General features: G+C 44.3%; 1 protein-coding gene across 1 annotated transcript; it reads right to left on the bottom strand.

The window, feature by feature from the left end:
- Positions 1 to 625: 625 nt before the first annotated feature.
- Positions 626 to 14,304, bottom strand: LOC113429134 (methanethiol oxidase-like). The gene is made up of 12 exons (XM_087967664.1): positions 13,533 to 14,304; positions 13,349 to 13,393; positions 12,919 to 13,031; positions 5,110 to 5,295; positions 4,358 to 4,478; positions 3,944 to 4,126; positions 3,418 to 3,596; positions 3,085 to 3,163; positions 2,613 to 2,734; positions 2,294 to 2,386; positions 1,222 to 1,340; positions 626 to 961 (listed from the first exon to the last, which is right to left on the bottom strand). Exons 1-12 carry the CDS (start codon positions 13,594 to 13,596, stop codon positions 802 to 804), a joined length of 1,464 nt encoding a protein of 487 aa, XP_087823790.1. The 5' UTR covers positions 13,597 to 14,304; the 3' UTR covers positions 626 to 801.
- Between the last annotated feature and the right edge of the window lie 1,387 nt (positions 14,305 to 15,691).

Genomic DNA, 15,691 nt, shown 5'->3' with positions numbered 1-15,691 from the left:
GCAACCTGTTGTTTTATTCAATGTATTCCAAATTTATTCGCATTGTTTCATCGTGCTTCCCCCTCTCTTAATCCTCTACAATTGCGATACATTCATAAATCTTTGAATCCTCCATTTAAAATAAAAAACGAGGATATGTAGAGTTGTAATTGCAGGAATGTTCCAATCTCGGATGGCAAACCTCAGATAAAGAATGTTTCCAAGCAAATACAACTCAGGTAAACAAAGTCACTAATCTAAAGGAGGATTAGAGAGAGGAAGTAGACATACGTTAGACTTTAACTAGAGATAATTAATTGTATGGATTACTGTGCTAAACAGTAATGAAAGTTAGGCAGTAACCAAAGTTAATCAGTGATGGAGGATAACTAAAAATGTGTATAAATGCAAGACTAGACTCCAATAAAGATCATCATGATTCAGTTGTTCATGATCAAACAACTCGACTGCCTCGTCATTACAACAATGATTACAACTTGTGAGTAAGGACTATGAAAGGATGGCACAAAAGATTTGTAACCAACTAACACACTGTATGTACAAAGTTGAAAGATGGTTTTATGTTTTTATGTTTTTGTCTGTATATGTTTGTCTTAAAAAAAAATTATAAAAAAAAGAGTCTGTATTATTGAGAAAACTTTATTGCAACGACAATTTCTCTGTTCACATCCTCCTCAAACATGGAAATCTGTGCGGCGGGATTAAACTACCAACCAACCCTCTGGTTTTGAGTTGCTCTCTGCTTCAGTTCCCTGCCCCCTAAATGCTAACTTAGCAAGCGGGGAGGCTCAGAGGAAGGACTCAGACCCAGATGTCCGAAGTACAGTCTCCCGGGTAGCTCATTTCATGTGCATGGGCAGGACCCCACGGCTCCTTCCCAAAATCCACCAGAAAATCTGGATTCACACAGAGACCCCCCTTCTTTGTGTCCACGTCGATCTGGAGCATGACTGACCCATCCCTGCAAAGGAAGAATTTGAGGTTAGGAAGGAGGGTCGTTTGCTTGCTTATTGGGGCCTCCATAATGCTGGAAAAACCCCATTAGGGCACTCGAGGGACGGGCAAACTCTGTGCCATTCCAGTATAAATAGACCATAACAAAGTAGTAGAAAGTAGGGACAACATTGATTTGGCGTGCAATACAAGAAGGAGAAGGAGGGGAAGACCCACCTCCTTGGGAGTTTGGTCTGAATGTTCTTCGTCTGTTGAGAGACTGCCTACCTTTGTTGTTGGGGATAAAATTGCTCATCCCACTGTGTGTAGAGACTATTGGTAACATAAAGCCTTTTTCCATCCAAGCTGAGCTGGAGCATTTGGGGTCCCCCATATACTTTCCTTCCCTAAGGTGGAAAAAAACACAGAGAGTGGTCAAGAAATATAGGAGGTCCAAGGAGGCTTATATATAGCTCCGTAGTCTAATCTGCTGCAGGAGATTCCTTGGTGGGCTTTCCAGGAGTCCCACAGAAAACAAGCCATGCTCTCTGTTGAAAAATGATTCTTTGCCTCCAACCAGGATCTTGTTTCAGTGTAAAGCATGACCTTGGGGAAGCAGCAGAAGAGAGGCTGCCTAGGAAACAATCGGATGAAAGGAAGGAGCCGCTGGTGGCTTAACAGTCAGAGAAAGAATCTTAGGAAGGACCAAATGGATCAAGCCGTTCAAAGTGGCAGCAGGAATGTTATATTCTCAAATTTGCAAGATTCAGCCACAGAGTGGTCAATGTCTGGAATACTCTACCTGACTCTGTGGTTTCTTCCGCAAACCCCAAAAACTTTAACCTTAGACTGTCTATAATTAGGACTGCAGAAAAAACAATTACTACCCACCTGCCTTCAATTGAGGACCTGCATACTCTAAGAGTCCAAAAGAGGCGGTGAAAATATTTACAGACCCCTCACATCCCGGACAAAACTGTTTCAACTCCTTCCCTATTCTATTCTATTCTATTCTATTCTATTCTATTCTATTCTATTCTATTCTACTATTGACCTCACCCCCTTCCTAAGAGGCCTGTAGGGGGTGTGCATAAGCGCACCAATCGTGCCTACCGTCTCTGTCCTATTGTTTTTTATTTTTCTTATAAGTATCTATCTCATGTATACAGAACTATATTTATTCTTATACCTGTATCTTGTAAGCGATTGACAAATCAAATAAAATAAAATGTAAATGTAAATGTAAAATGTACAATTCTCTTAATGTAGCCTTACAATAAAGTAGAATCGGTTCGTCTAGTTGTGTAACCTGACTGGTTTTCCAGGGAGAGCTGGTGCTCAGAAAACGGAGGAGGCTCACCTGGATCACGAGGAGATCTGGCTGGCAGTCGAGCTCTTCATCCTTCATCACAGTCACCACCCCACCTTTGTAGATGCTGCCTCCTACAAACACCTGCAAGACTCAAAGGAAGGGTCAGTTCAGGCCAAAGGACAGTTTTCCCTTCCCTAAGCTCTTCCTCCGCCCAGACTGCGGGGGTTCTTGGCCAGCAACTGAGGGCTGCGAATTAAGCTTTCCGCTTAACCCAACATCCCGGTTCCAATGGTGGAAAAGAGAGACTTCTGCAAGGGCCCCAAGGCTTCCTCGTAGCTTCTTGGCCTTTAAGTGCTAAGGAGCTCACCTGGCCCAATAGCCGAGGGCAGTGGGGATCGGTGATGTCATACTGTCGAATGTCGCCATGAAACCAGTTGCTCAGGTACAGGAAACGGTCATCCAATGAAATAATTAAGTAAGTGGTGTACGCTGGAGAAGAGAAAGTGCCGGCATGCAACATTTTCAAGAACTTTTATCTCCCCAAAAGCTGCAGATCTCTCTTTCAGCCATGAAGACACTAGGTCTGTACTCAAAAGATGCTAAAAACCCTTAATTTGAAGGTGGAGGGTGCAAACTCCTTTTCATATTCCCCTCCAACATAGCTAATTCTCTGTTAATTTTAAGGTTATATTTAATATTTTACACTGTTGCTTTATCATGTCGTAAGCCTCCAGAGCCTCATGACAGAAAAATGGGCAGCATATACATTCATGCATACGAAGGTAGAGGGTTGAGAGGCAAATATGAACAAAAGCCCCCCCTGTACTATATTTACCTACCTGGCATTTCGGGTAAGTACCACCCAGTGACCGTCTTGTCTGGAATCTGAATTACCTTCTCTGTGCTCCATGTCCCGTCCTGCAAGAGACACAGGGTTGGTTGGAACACGCAGAGCTTTTAAATTCAGTGGGGAAGTCTGGCTTTGCTTAGTAACCATATAACTCACTTAATGACCATGGTGATAAGTGGAGGACTATTATGCACTCTTTTTAATACCGCATTTTACCTGTTTCTTTTATTCTAAGCTGAAACCTCAGGTGCCAATTCTTTCTGATGGAAAGGGCAGGGGTGGGAGGGTGGGCAAAAGAGAAAGGAATGCAATTTGTTTTCACCTCCTCCTTGTAAATATGATGTATGGAGCCATCAAAGGAACAGCTGACAAAGCCGTGTGAGGAATCTGGGTTATGCAGGAAGCGGACTGCCATGGGGACAGTGTCCTCCCCCATGTCAATGGACTCAACGAGGCAGTGGGTGGTCCAGTCCCACACATTCAGGCGGCGGCCATAGTAGTCTGCAGAGGAGGAGGAGGAGGAGGAGGAGGAGGAAGGAGGAAAGGAGGAAGGGAGGAAAGGAGAAGAATCATCTCGACTTCTCCTGGTGAGTAGGAATGCCTTCTGCTAGACAAGGGTATTCAGAAAGGTTCCGTCTCATGTTGGAGACCTCCAAGCAGGAGTTGAATTGCCACCTCTTAGGGAAGGGCTAGCTCTAGTTAGACAAGAGGGTTGGACTAAATAGCCACCAACCCACACACACCCCTCAGTGCCATCCTTCCACAAGAAGTCTTGGGTCCCACTTTAGGAAAGAGTCCAATACCCCGACCGCTGGACCTTAAGCTTGGACAATGTTCCGTCATCTCACCTTTCCCCAGAAATTCAGGTTTGAACCCGTCTACAAGAAATTTGGGGATCGCCGCTTCAGTACTGAATAAAACGTTATGCCTTGGTTTGAACCAGAAGTCAAATCCGAGTGGAGCCTCATCCCCAGGGCGGTTCCAGGTACCCTTCACTTCCCATGTTTCCGTATCCACAAGAACAAACGCACCTGTAGTTCAGGGTTCAAATGAATTCAAACAGATGTAGGTGATTCCCAGGAAGAGTTGGCTGAAAGTAGTTTGCCCCCCTCAGAATTGTCCAACAGCCTGGAAGAGAGTCCAGGGCTCAACATTAAAGTTTTGGGAGTTTATGGAGAAAGTTTCTCTCCCAACATCTTCCAAGCCACATCACAGTACCTCAATCTGGACCCCCTTTTGGGAAAACGTCTGCCCAGTGGTACCTTTTCCATTGCCCAATAGATCCCCTAGGGAGCTTATCATGACTTCTCCGCTGCCCAGACAGTGTGGGGCGAGTATTGTAGCCAGTTTGGTTTTACAGAAGACCTCTCTGGGTTCAATCACCTGCCAAGGTTGGGGAGAGGAAGAGGAAATAAAAACTTGCACTGTAGTTCTGGGTTTTTTTTCTTTGTAATTCTTCAAATTGCTTTGATCTAAAAACTCCAGAGCCCACCAGCGGTCAGTGAAACATGGGGGTTGTTGATAGGAATGTGACAGGGTGAAATAAAACATTTGAAAATTATTGTGACATCTCTTGTGTTATTGGGTCGTTTGTCAGGATTTCTTTCTATACTGCAATAAATTGCAGATGTGGGAATGGTAACCTGGTTTTTATGCTGTAGTTATTCATCTTGCAAAAGTGGGGTCTTGGTTGTTAACTTATTTTCCTTTTCTGTTTAAAATCAACAAGAGCTCCTCCCTTTGATTTTATTCTCTTCATTCTATGCATAATAAATTCTACTCAGCGATTTTGCAGGAAGCCTTGAGAATCACAAAAATTGGGTGTATGTATTTTTTTTTTTTTGTTCAGTGCCTGTGGAAATGGATTTTGGCTTGGATCACTTATAAAAAGGTCAGGGGCAAAACAAAGGGAAGGTCAAGGGATCAAGAGGAGTTATAATCAGAGGTTTAAAGTCCCTGGCATTCCCTCCCAGAGTCCTTTGCGAGCCATTTCCCTGGCTTGCAACCGGCCTACCTTAAACAGGCAGGGAGCCTGCGGGTCAGTCCCGGTGTCCACCACATAAATCCGTGAAGAGTTGAAACACGGAATGACCAACCGGTTGCGTTTCTTGGTGGTGTCTCCCAAGGGGTTGCTGCAAGTGTTCCAGCTCATGAAGTGAAGCTCATCATTAATGTAGGGCATTTGCAGCCGGTGAATAACCTAGTGGGGAAAGATCGGAGAGGCAGAGATTAAATGTGCCTTTTTTAATGTTGTCAGCTTGGGTTAGATGTCTTCCGGTTTGCAGGGCTTCGGCGGCAGGCAGGAATCCGCGATCATGCGTGGTTTCTGCCTGGGCTCGCCGCTGGAGCGTCCCGATCCAGTCTGGCTTGGGGCTAAGCCACCCCGTAGAGGTGACAAAGAGGGGGGAGATCCCAGCAGGGTTGCGGGAAGCCACATCTTTCCTCCCCAGCTGGCTAAACTCCCTTTCCCGAAGGCGAACGAGCGGCGGTCAGAAATGGCCGCCTCAAAGAAGCACTCATCCGGAAAAGAAAGTGCAGGAGGAAGTTAAGAAGTGAAAGTTTTGGCTGACCGGGATAAGAAGCAACGAACAAGGTATCCTGGAATTTAAATTTTAAAAAGGTACATAGCTCCCAAAGAAGATTCGGAAGCAGCGAACGAAAGTGAAAAGGGAAAGGTTTTTTTTCTTTCACTCTCCTTCCTTATGTTGACAGCGAACAGAGATGAATGAGAAATCGGAAAAACCCGCTTTGGCATCAAGAGGTAATTAAACTGGATAATTAAATGTCAAGGGGACAATAAGGATTTCTGAACATTATTATTTTTATTTTTTTTTGCTGTAAGTGGGAAGGGAGAGGAAAAGAATAAGAGTAGGATTTGGAAAGAGGAGACTGCCTGGAATTTAAAAGAATCTGATTAAATTCTAACAAGACTTCTAAAAGATACATCTTAACTGGAACTTTGTAACTAAATAGCAACCCCAGGAAGAGAAAGTGAAAAAAGAAGAAAGTGTTAAAAGAAACAGCTTGTGTGTATTTGGATTGCTTGGTGACTTTGGGATTTTTGGAAACTATATTTGAATGACTAAAAACACTTGGGTGGTTGTTTGAAATTTTTTTTACAATGGCATCACTTGTGGACAAACTGAAAATGGAATTTAAAAAATATAAAGAAGAAGAACAAGAAGGGAAGGGCTCTATTGGCTCTGTTTTTCAATTCTTAGAAATGGCGATTTGTACCTATGAGAAACTGCAAGAAAAGACTACGCAACAAGAAGATTGGGACAAAGAAGAAGCCATCTTTGACGAACAAATAACTTTACCTAGGGAAGAAGGGGGAAAGGGGGGAAAGAGAATGGAGACTTTAAGACCCCAAAAAATAACCAAAAAAGGGAAAAATAAGGTGAAAAGTGGATATAATGTCAGAAAGCAACAGAGAAAGGGAACACAGAAGAGGGAAATGGAGGTGGAGAGACAAGGGGGTAAAAAGGACAGAGAGAAGAAGCAAGGGAGGAAGGAAGGGAAGAGAAGCTACAAAGGTGTGGAGCAAGATGTAAAGAAACAGGATTTATTTAGAGATAATGGGTAAAAATTTAACTGAAAAAGTGATTCTGCAAAGGTACATAAGATTGTATTGTTATATTTGTCTTAGAAACAATGTTAGAAAATTGGAAACAACATATGATTAAAAAGTGGGATAAAATACTCAGTGTAACTCAGTGAAACTTTTGTGAACAAAATAAATGAAATGAAATAAATGAGAGAATTGAACTAGGAAGGAATGGGAACATTTTAATGGTATAATGTTTTAAAATATGAGTGAAGTGGGGGGAAGCAACTGTGGAAAGTTTATAAGTGTTCCCATAGAAGTATGATACTTATTTGAAAAGTAATGTGTAAAATGTTTAAGATTTAAATGAATACTAATATTAACAATAGATTTGAATTGGCATGGATTTGTTGTTTTAATTATATTATATATTTACATATTTTTTCTCTTTTTAAAATATAGTGTGTAACTTTAGAATGTACTAAGCAGAATCCGAATGGAAGTTATGTATTATATTAAGTGTTATAAATTTAGGGGAAAGATATAAAGGTGTCATACTCCAATCAGTGATTACAGGAGAAATTTTGTCTAATGAGAAAAGATAATAGACAGCTGGAAACAAGACAGACAAAGAATATAACTATAATGATCTGAATTGAGATGAAATAAATAAAATAAAATTAAGAAAGTTAAAAGAAGGGAGAAGTTATATAGAAAATGTAGAATGGTAATAAGATATGAAATGGTATATAAAATGAACATGAATTTGAATCTGTGTCTGTACGAAGAGATGTAACCCAGGATCAAGCTGCTTTCAAAAAAGATGTTTTATGTTTTTATGTTTTACGTTTTGTTTGTTTATGTTTGTTTGTTTTTAAAAAAAAAATCAAAAAAAAGAAAAAGAAAGGTCTACTTCTGCTTGACATTTCTCTCCTTGAGCACAATGAGACTATATCTGCTGAAGAAAGCTCCGCATTGGTGACAGGAAGGGCATCCGGCCAGTAAACACTCAACTCCATTCAGTTGCCCAGACTCCTCCCCACAAGGGACTATGCGGGGTTGTCATTAAAAGAAGGGGATGAAAGGTCTACTTCTGCTCGGTGGAAGATTGCATCGGTTGTGGATTGTTACTGACAGAATAGAGGTTTCTCTCCCGACTGGCAAGCAGGACAGTGACAGGACGGGCGTCCCTAAAACTCACAGCCTTTTTCTTCCCTTCCAGTCCTTCATGCCCTCTCTGCGCAAAAGTGCTCTACCATTCCAACCCTTGAGCAGAAGTGCTCGCATGTGTGAAGGCAAGAGCCGGCATCTGAGCATCACCTGCTTTCTTCATGGATTGTGAGCACGCCCAGTGCATTATAGCATAGGAGTCTGCGGTACCAGCTAATGATCCTTTAGGATTCCTACAGCTCTCATAGTTCCAGCCTCAGCTGCACCTGGTTAAGGTGTCTGTGCGTAGGTGTAACTGACCATGACTGCTGACACAAAAATGTGCAAATAGCAGATATGCCTGAGGATACCAGGAGATACCAAGGAACAGAACGACTTGAAACACGCTGGAAACGGCTGAGCTTTTCTGGGCTTAGAACAAAGGATTCCCTTAATTCGATTAAAGTAAATTGTTCCCAGGTTTCCAAGTGTTTTGGAAACTGAGAATGTGTCTGAAGATGTTGATATAAATTTTCCTCAACTTATGACACCAATGGGAACGCAAGATCTTAAAGACAGGCCCAAGGAAAGGGAAACTGTTGTACATAGACATCTGCATACTCGTAATACTACGTTCCGATTGGACAATCACTACTGCCTAGCGATTGGTGGTTAACAACGGATTATGATTGGCCGCCTAAACGGCGGGAGGTTTTAAATGATGCCATTGGTTGTGAGCCGCGAGCAGCCGCTATAAAAGAGGCTGCCGCGGCTCAAGTTTAGTTGAAGTTACTGAGAGTTAAATAAAGACCTGAACTCAACTCCGGTCTCGAGTCTACTTTGTTCTGGCGATAGATTGTGGTAGTGGTCCTCGGATTGAGAGACACTACCCTGCAGAGCAAACTACTAAATCGACCCAACATCACCCTAATTGAAGCCATCGCTGAGGCAACCGCAGCTGAAGCAGCAAAAAAATCTGCGGCGAAAATGAAGCAAATGAATACGGCCAACAGCCCAAGCCAGAGCAGAGAAAAGAAAGTGGAAGGTACCCAGAAACACACTACCGCAACCACCCACCATGAAGACATCGAGTCATCAACCGACTCTGAGGAAGAAGATGAAGAGGTACATAGGGTCCAGTCAGAATGGAACCGGCAAGAAAAAAGGGGAAGGAAACCTGAATTTCAATGTGCCGGATGCGGAGGAAATCACCCACGTTCTGAGTGCCGCTTTTTGGACGCCATCTGCAGACACTGTGAAAAACGGGGACACATTGCAAGGTTCTGCCGAAACAAAAAGAGCTATAGTCCAAAAAGACGAGGCAGCACCCCCCCAGAACTAAGGAGAAGCAAACCGGAAGTCGTTGGAACCAGGAAAATAGAAGTCAGCGGCTCGACGAGAAGGAAGAAACACACCAGACAATTATCATTGGGAATGCCAGAGCAACTGATGCTAAGAAGGTTCGAATAAACATCAAAATAGAGGGAGAGCCATGCGAAATGGAAGTGGACTCCGGCTCATATCTGTCAATGGTATCATGGAACACAATAAAAAGCTTGATACCAGACATACGACGAAAAGAACTCGAAGAGCAAAGCCTGACGTTAAAAGACTACCAAGGAAACAAGATTCCAGTAGTTGGATTGGGACATTTCAAGGTAAAATTCAAGAAACACACTGAAATTCTTCCGTTGACCATCGTTGACCGAGACTGCCCCAGCCTGCTTGGTTTAGAATGGTTCGCGCCTTTGGGGATCAAAGTGACAGGAATCAACAGCGTCACCGAGACAGACTGGGAAGAAAGCCTGATGAAGGAGTTCCAGGACGTATTCGACGGGACGCTAGGCAAGTACCGTGGGACCCCTATCTCATTTAGCCTGAACCCGAACATAGCCCCCATCCGGCTAAAGGCCAGACGCGTCCCCTTTGCGTTAAAGCCAAAAATCGATGAGCAGCTGAACAAACTCATCGCACAAGGGGTGCTAGAGCCAATCGACCATGCAAGATGGGAAACCCCGATTGTGACTCCCGTGAAACCAGATGGTTCCGTGCGCATCTGCGGTGACTATAAGGCCACCCTGAACCACGCATTACAGCAGAGCGCATACCCTGTTCCAGTAGTCCAGCACCTCTTGCACTCATTGGGGGGGAGGAAACGTTTTTGCAAAGCTCGATCTCACGCAGGCATATCAACAATTGCTGGGTGATTCCGAGACGGCAGAGGCACAAACTATTGTAACACATAGGGGGGCTTTTAAATGCAACAGATTGCAATTTGGTGTCAGCGTGGCCCCCGGCGTTTTCCAAAGCCTGATGGAATGCCTCCTCCAAGGACTAAAAGGGGTGGTTCCCTATTTTGATGATGTATTGATATCCGCTGGAAATAAAAAACAACTAAAGGACCGGCTAAGAGCAGTCTTGCAAAAGTTTAGAGAAGCAGGACTCAAGGTCAAAAAAGAAAAATGCCAACTTGCCACAAATCAGGTCGAGTTCCTAGAATATCTTATTGATGAAGCAGGAATCCACCCCACCGGAAAAAAATACGAGCAATAAAAGAAGCACCCAGACCCAAAAACAAAACAGACTTGCAAGCATTCTTGGGACTCAGTAATTTTTATAATGTCTTTTTGCCGCAGAAGGCAACAATATCGGAACCACTGCATAGACTACTCGATAAAAAAGCCATTTGGAAATGGGGCTGACAAGAAGAAGCGGCATTCCAAAGAATTAAGGACTTAATAACATCCAAATCCGTATTAATCCAATACAGCGACACGCTACCACTGACTGTCACCTGCGACGCTTCAGCATTCGGCGTAGGCGCAATATTTAGCCACACACTACCTGGTGGCAGAGAGGCACCGATCGCCTTTTATTCCAAAACGCTGTCAAAAGCAGAAAGAAACTACAGCCAATTGGACAGAGAAGCCTTAGCCACTATCTCGGGGGTAAAATGTTTTCACGAATACCTTTATGGTAGGACATTTTCCTTAATTACCGACCACAAGCCACTGCTAGGAATCCTGGCAGGAGACAGGGCCACCCCCAACATCCTGTCTCCAAGGATGACAAGATGGTCGGAATTTCTTGTAGCCTACAATTACAAGCTCGTCTATCGACCAGGAAAAGCCATACCCCACGCCGACGCATTGAGACGCTCACCCCTACCAGACCATGACGACGACCCAGCTCCCACCACACGCACCCTGCAAATTGAAACAATGTCAAACCTGCCCATCACCGCATTGGACATTGCAAGGGAAACCGCAAAAGATGCACTAATGGCCCGACTCCTGAACTGGGTGGGGAGGGGCTGGCCGGAAAATGACAAAAACGAGACTTTTAAACCATTTAAAACCTGGCAAACTGAGCTGTCAATTGAAAAGGGATGCATATTGTGGGGGGATAGGGTTGTTGTTCCAAGAAAATTACAAGAAGATGTGCTGAACATGTTACATGAAGGACACCCGGGCATGGTAAATATGAAGTCCCTGGCCAGAAGCTACGTCTGGTGTCCAGGAATAGACAAAGACATTGAAACCTGGGTAAGAACATGTAATAAATGTCAGTCGTCCAGACCTACCCCTCCTTTAGCACCGGTCCTTGACTGGGAGACACCCAGAGGCCCCTGGTCAAGGATCCACATAGACTTCGCCGGACCCACAAAGGGATATACATTTTTAATCATCGTCGATGCCTACTCGAACTGGTTGGAAGTCAGCATCATGAGTTCAACAACAACTGAAGCCGTCACTAAACAACTAAAGAAACTCTTCGCCACTCATGGATTACCAGACGTGTTAGTCTCGGACAATGGCCCACAGTTCACAGCTTTAGCTTTTGAACAATTCCTCGCAGAACAAGGCATACGACATGCCCTGACAGCACCAGCTCATACGGCGGCGAACGGACGGGCGGAATGCATGGTTCGATACATGAAAGAAGCATTAGAAAAACTTGAAGGGGGTGACATGCAAGACAAAATAAATACAATGCTCACAATTCAACATATAAAGCCGTGCACATCAACAAACAAGAGCCCAACTGAACTTTTAATGGGCAGAAAATTGTGCACATATTTGGACAGACTACACCCCACCTACAACCCTGAGAAGCCACCAGACTCCTCCAGTAAGTACCGCACGTTTATACCAGGCGACCTGGTATATGCAAAAAATCTTACTGGAGACCCATTGTGGTTACCGGCCACAATAACACAAATAACAGGCCCCCCGTCGTACCGAGTAGAAACAACAGACGGCAGAACCTGGAAAAGACACATAGACCAACTACGATCCCTATACCTCGAATGCAACACCGACACACCCCGAAACATAGAGCAAATTCATATGAAACAGCCAATAAGTAATAATAAAACCAGAGAGGGGGGGGGAACTTTTAAATAATAAAGAAAAGGAAGACCCTCTTTTAACACAATTAAAAACAGGCCGCCAACCAGCAACAGAAAGCCCAAGAACAAATAAAAACCACTTACCAATAGACGAGTTCAAAAGAAGAGAGCTGGAGGAGAACCAGGGAAGAAGCAGCTGAGCCAACTCTGCCTGTCCGAGTAGGCTGGAGGGGAGCGACAACGCCCAACCAACCAACCTAACAAAGCACGGCAGGAGCGGCATGACTGGCTCGCCCTTCCAGGAGGTTCCAGAGAGAAGAACAGAAGAAACATCGATCCCATCCGAACCAAGTGAAGACACCACAGAGACTGAGCTGCGCAGGTCAAGTAGGACCCACAAAAGCCCCGCCTATTTGCGTGACTACGTCACGTAAGGTTGGACCATACCAAGAGGGGAGGGGTGTTGTATATAGACATTTGCATACTCATAATACTACGTTCCGAGTGGACAATCACTACCGCCTAGCAATTGGTGGTTACCAACGGATTATGATTGGCCGCCTAAACGGCGGGAGGTTTAAAATGATGCCATTGGTTGCGAGCCACGAGCAGCCGCTATAAAAGAGGCTGCTGCGGCTCGAGTTTAGTTGAAGTTACTGAGAGTTAAATAAAGAGCTGAACTCAACTCCGGTCTCGAGTCTACTTTGTTCTGGCGATAGAACAGAAACCATACAAGCCTTCACAACATTGTCCCAAATAACTGAGCATCCTCATACTTGGCAATAAGTGGGAGATTTGGGATCCACATCCACCGTGGCGAGATAATCGGGCATTTGGGTTCCCGTCTTGGTTAAGACGCAGAGCACGTACATCAGCTCCTCTCGTGGTCCTAGGGAGAATAGCCACATTTTAGGCTCCTGGGCATGAAAATTAAAGCAGTTCTTCTGAGGCACCACTGGTGTTCACCCATGCTCTTAGGGTGTTGGATTCACCCCTGCTGTGGACCGAATCATTGGTCAAGGGATTCTGATGCCAGATCAGTTGTCCCATGCCAAATGGCTCAACTTGTTCGTTGAGCTTGTTCCAACACACCACAACACGGCGGCTTAATATGAAGTGTGAGCCCACCTCTCACCTCTGCCCTTGGACTCAACATCTCTTGCCCTGCCCTTCGCTCCAGAACGGGAGGATATCACCCCTCCTTACCTTTCATGGCATCCAAGGGCATCGGAGAGCAACATTCGTCCCCCTCTTTAAAAAAAGAAGAGAGAGATTTAGCTTCTGTGGATCAGAAGGGAGACACAGGTGTTTTCAGGAAGGTTGTGGACAGGCAACATCGGCGAAAACGTCAGGTGCCTCCGACACAAGAGATGGATGGACTTCCTCCTACCTTTGCTCGGCTGCTTTGGAAGCTCCTTCTTGGCATCTCTTGTTCTCTGTTTGAGCATTTCCATTGCTTTCCTTTGCTCTGCCTCTGCTTGCAGTCCTGAAGTTCTCCAGCTTGCTTACAGCCCGTTTATATATATCCCCTGGGAGCTGACCAAGTTTTGCTCCGCGTCCTTTGACAGAGGCTCTAATACTTTTGTTTCATCTCTTTCCCCTCTTGATTGTGTCCTCAGAAAGGCTTATCTGGATTCCCATCGCATCTTCCTGCTTTATAGCTTTGTTGACTCAGATCTAAATAACCAGATGAAAAGGGGAAAAAGCACTTTGAGAGAAACCTGTTGAGAGTAATTTGTTAGAGATGGAAGGCCGCCAGAAACAGAAGCTACAAAATTTGGGGGTGGTTTTATGATTTGAGGTTGAAGGAATGGAGCCCAGCCTGCACGTCATCTGCCCCTCAGGGTCAGTCAAAGATTTTTGAATTGGTTGACATCAAAGTTGCTTTTTCAAAAGATGTGTACTTCCTTTTTATTTTTAATAAGATATTTCATTTCTCATCCAAGAAGCATCCTCGATTCTTGGTTCTTTTGAAGTCTCGAGTGTCAGGGTTCCAGAAATTATCTGTTCCAATCAGTAACTCTGAGACAACCACAATCTCAAAGTGCTTTATTAAAACAGAAATTTGGCACCTCTGTGGAATTCCGAAACTAAAGTTTCCTCTCAGACTTCCCACAAGACTCAACCTATACCCACCCCTTTTCTTTCACATCATAAATCATGTGAACCAATCACCCTTCATCTAAATCCTTGCTACACCATAGAGCTACACCTGGAAGGTTTGATATATCTATTTTGTCTACTGAAAACTACTCAAACGACAACAGCCGCCTTCCATCCTCCGCTGCTGTGTGGCAGCTTTTAATAAGGATCCCAAAGCTGACAGGTAAAACTTTTATGAAGAGCAGGAGCGGATAAGAAAAAGTTGTAAAATTCTAGCTAAGAAGGCAGAGCTAAAAGAAAGAGTTTGAAAGAGGAAGTTGGGAGGTTCGGACTCAGTTAATCGCTTCTGAAATTCCCACAGTGGAGTCATCAAAGGCTCGACCCAATGGCTGCCACTCAGCAACAGGAAGAGCTTAGCAGGCATAATTCAGAGAAGGGATGCCAATCCTAACCAGAATAAAGCTAATAAACCACAACAAAGACCCACCAAATGAAAATGCTGAGCTCCTGAAAAGCAGCTTGGCACATTATAAAAAAGATGCTGAGACTCTAGAAAAAGTGCAGAGAAGAGCAACCAGGATGATTAGGGGACTGGAGGCTAAAACATATAACAAACGGTTGCAGGAACTTGGCTTGGCTAGTCTAGTAAAGAGAAGGACCAGGGGAGACATGACAGCGGTCTTCCAATATTTCAGGGCCTGCCACAGAAAGGAGGAGGGGGTCAAGCTATTCCAAAGCACCCAAAGGCCAGACAAGGAATAATGGATGGAAATTGAACAATTAACCTGGAAATAAGGAGAAACTTTCTAACAGTGAGAACAACCAACCAATGGAACAGAAATTGCCTTTGGAAGTTGTGGGAGCTTCATCCCTGGAGGCTTTCAAGAAGAAACTGGGCTGGCATTTGTCAGAAATGGTGTAGGGTCTCCTGCTTGGGCAGGGGGTTGGACTAGATGACCTATAAGGTCCCCTCCAACTCTGATTATCTGTTATTATTAGCACATGAGACACAGGGCACAGCACCAATGTTCTCCTTTTTATGTCCACATGGTACTTTTCCAGCTTGATTGCCAGAACAGCAGAACTCTTAATTCTCTCTCCTTCCCGTCTCCTCAATGCAAAAACTGGGATAATCTCAAAAGGCAAGGATAAGGTTGAAGTTACCACTACTGAAAATAAAAGTTATCTAGGTTAGGACAAAGCTGAGAGTGCTTGCTGGACCCATGTGATGTGGCACAGAGCTTTCTTGGAATTTGGAGAAGATGTCGGCGACAGTTGCAATTCTAACTTCTCGATCTCAGCTTTGGGATCCTTATTAAAAGCTGCCACACAGCAGCGGAGGATGGAAGGCGGCTGTTGTCAGTTGAGTAGCTTTCAGTAGACAAAATAGACATATCAAACCTTCCAGGTCATTCTCTGTGGTATAGCAAGAATTTAGCTGAAGGG

Source organism: Notechis scutatus, chromosome 5, assembly GCF_049901735.1.
Source record: "Notechis scutatus isolate UNSWTSFEM ecotype Mainland chromosome 5, rNotScu1.2, whole genome shotgun sequence".
Lineage (NCBI taxonomy): Eukaryota > Metazoa > Chordata > Lepidosauria > Squamata > Elapidae > Notechis > Notechis scutatus.
This window is presented reverse-complemented; position numbering and strand designations above follow the sequence as displayed.

Bases quoted from the DNA above. Each gene is read 5' to 3' on its own strand.
- LOC113429134 (XM_087967664.1), bottom strand. From the start codon at position 13,596: ATGGAAATGCTCAAACAGAGAACAAGAGATGCCAAGAAGGAGCTTCCA. The intron at 4,479-5,109 runs GTAGGCCGGTTG...CAACCTTGGCAG, and splicing joins AGGCTCCCTGCCTGTTTAAG to GTGATTGAACCCAGAGAGGT. The intron at 2,735-3,084 runs GTAGGTAAATAT...TCTCTTCTCCAG, and splicing joins GTACTTACCCGAAATGCCAG to CGTACACCACTTACTTAATT.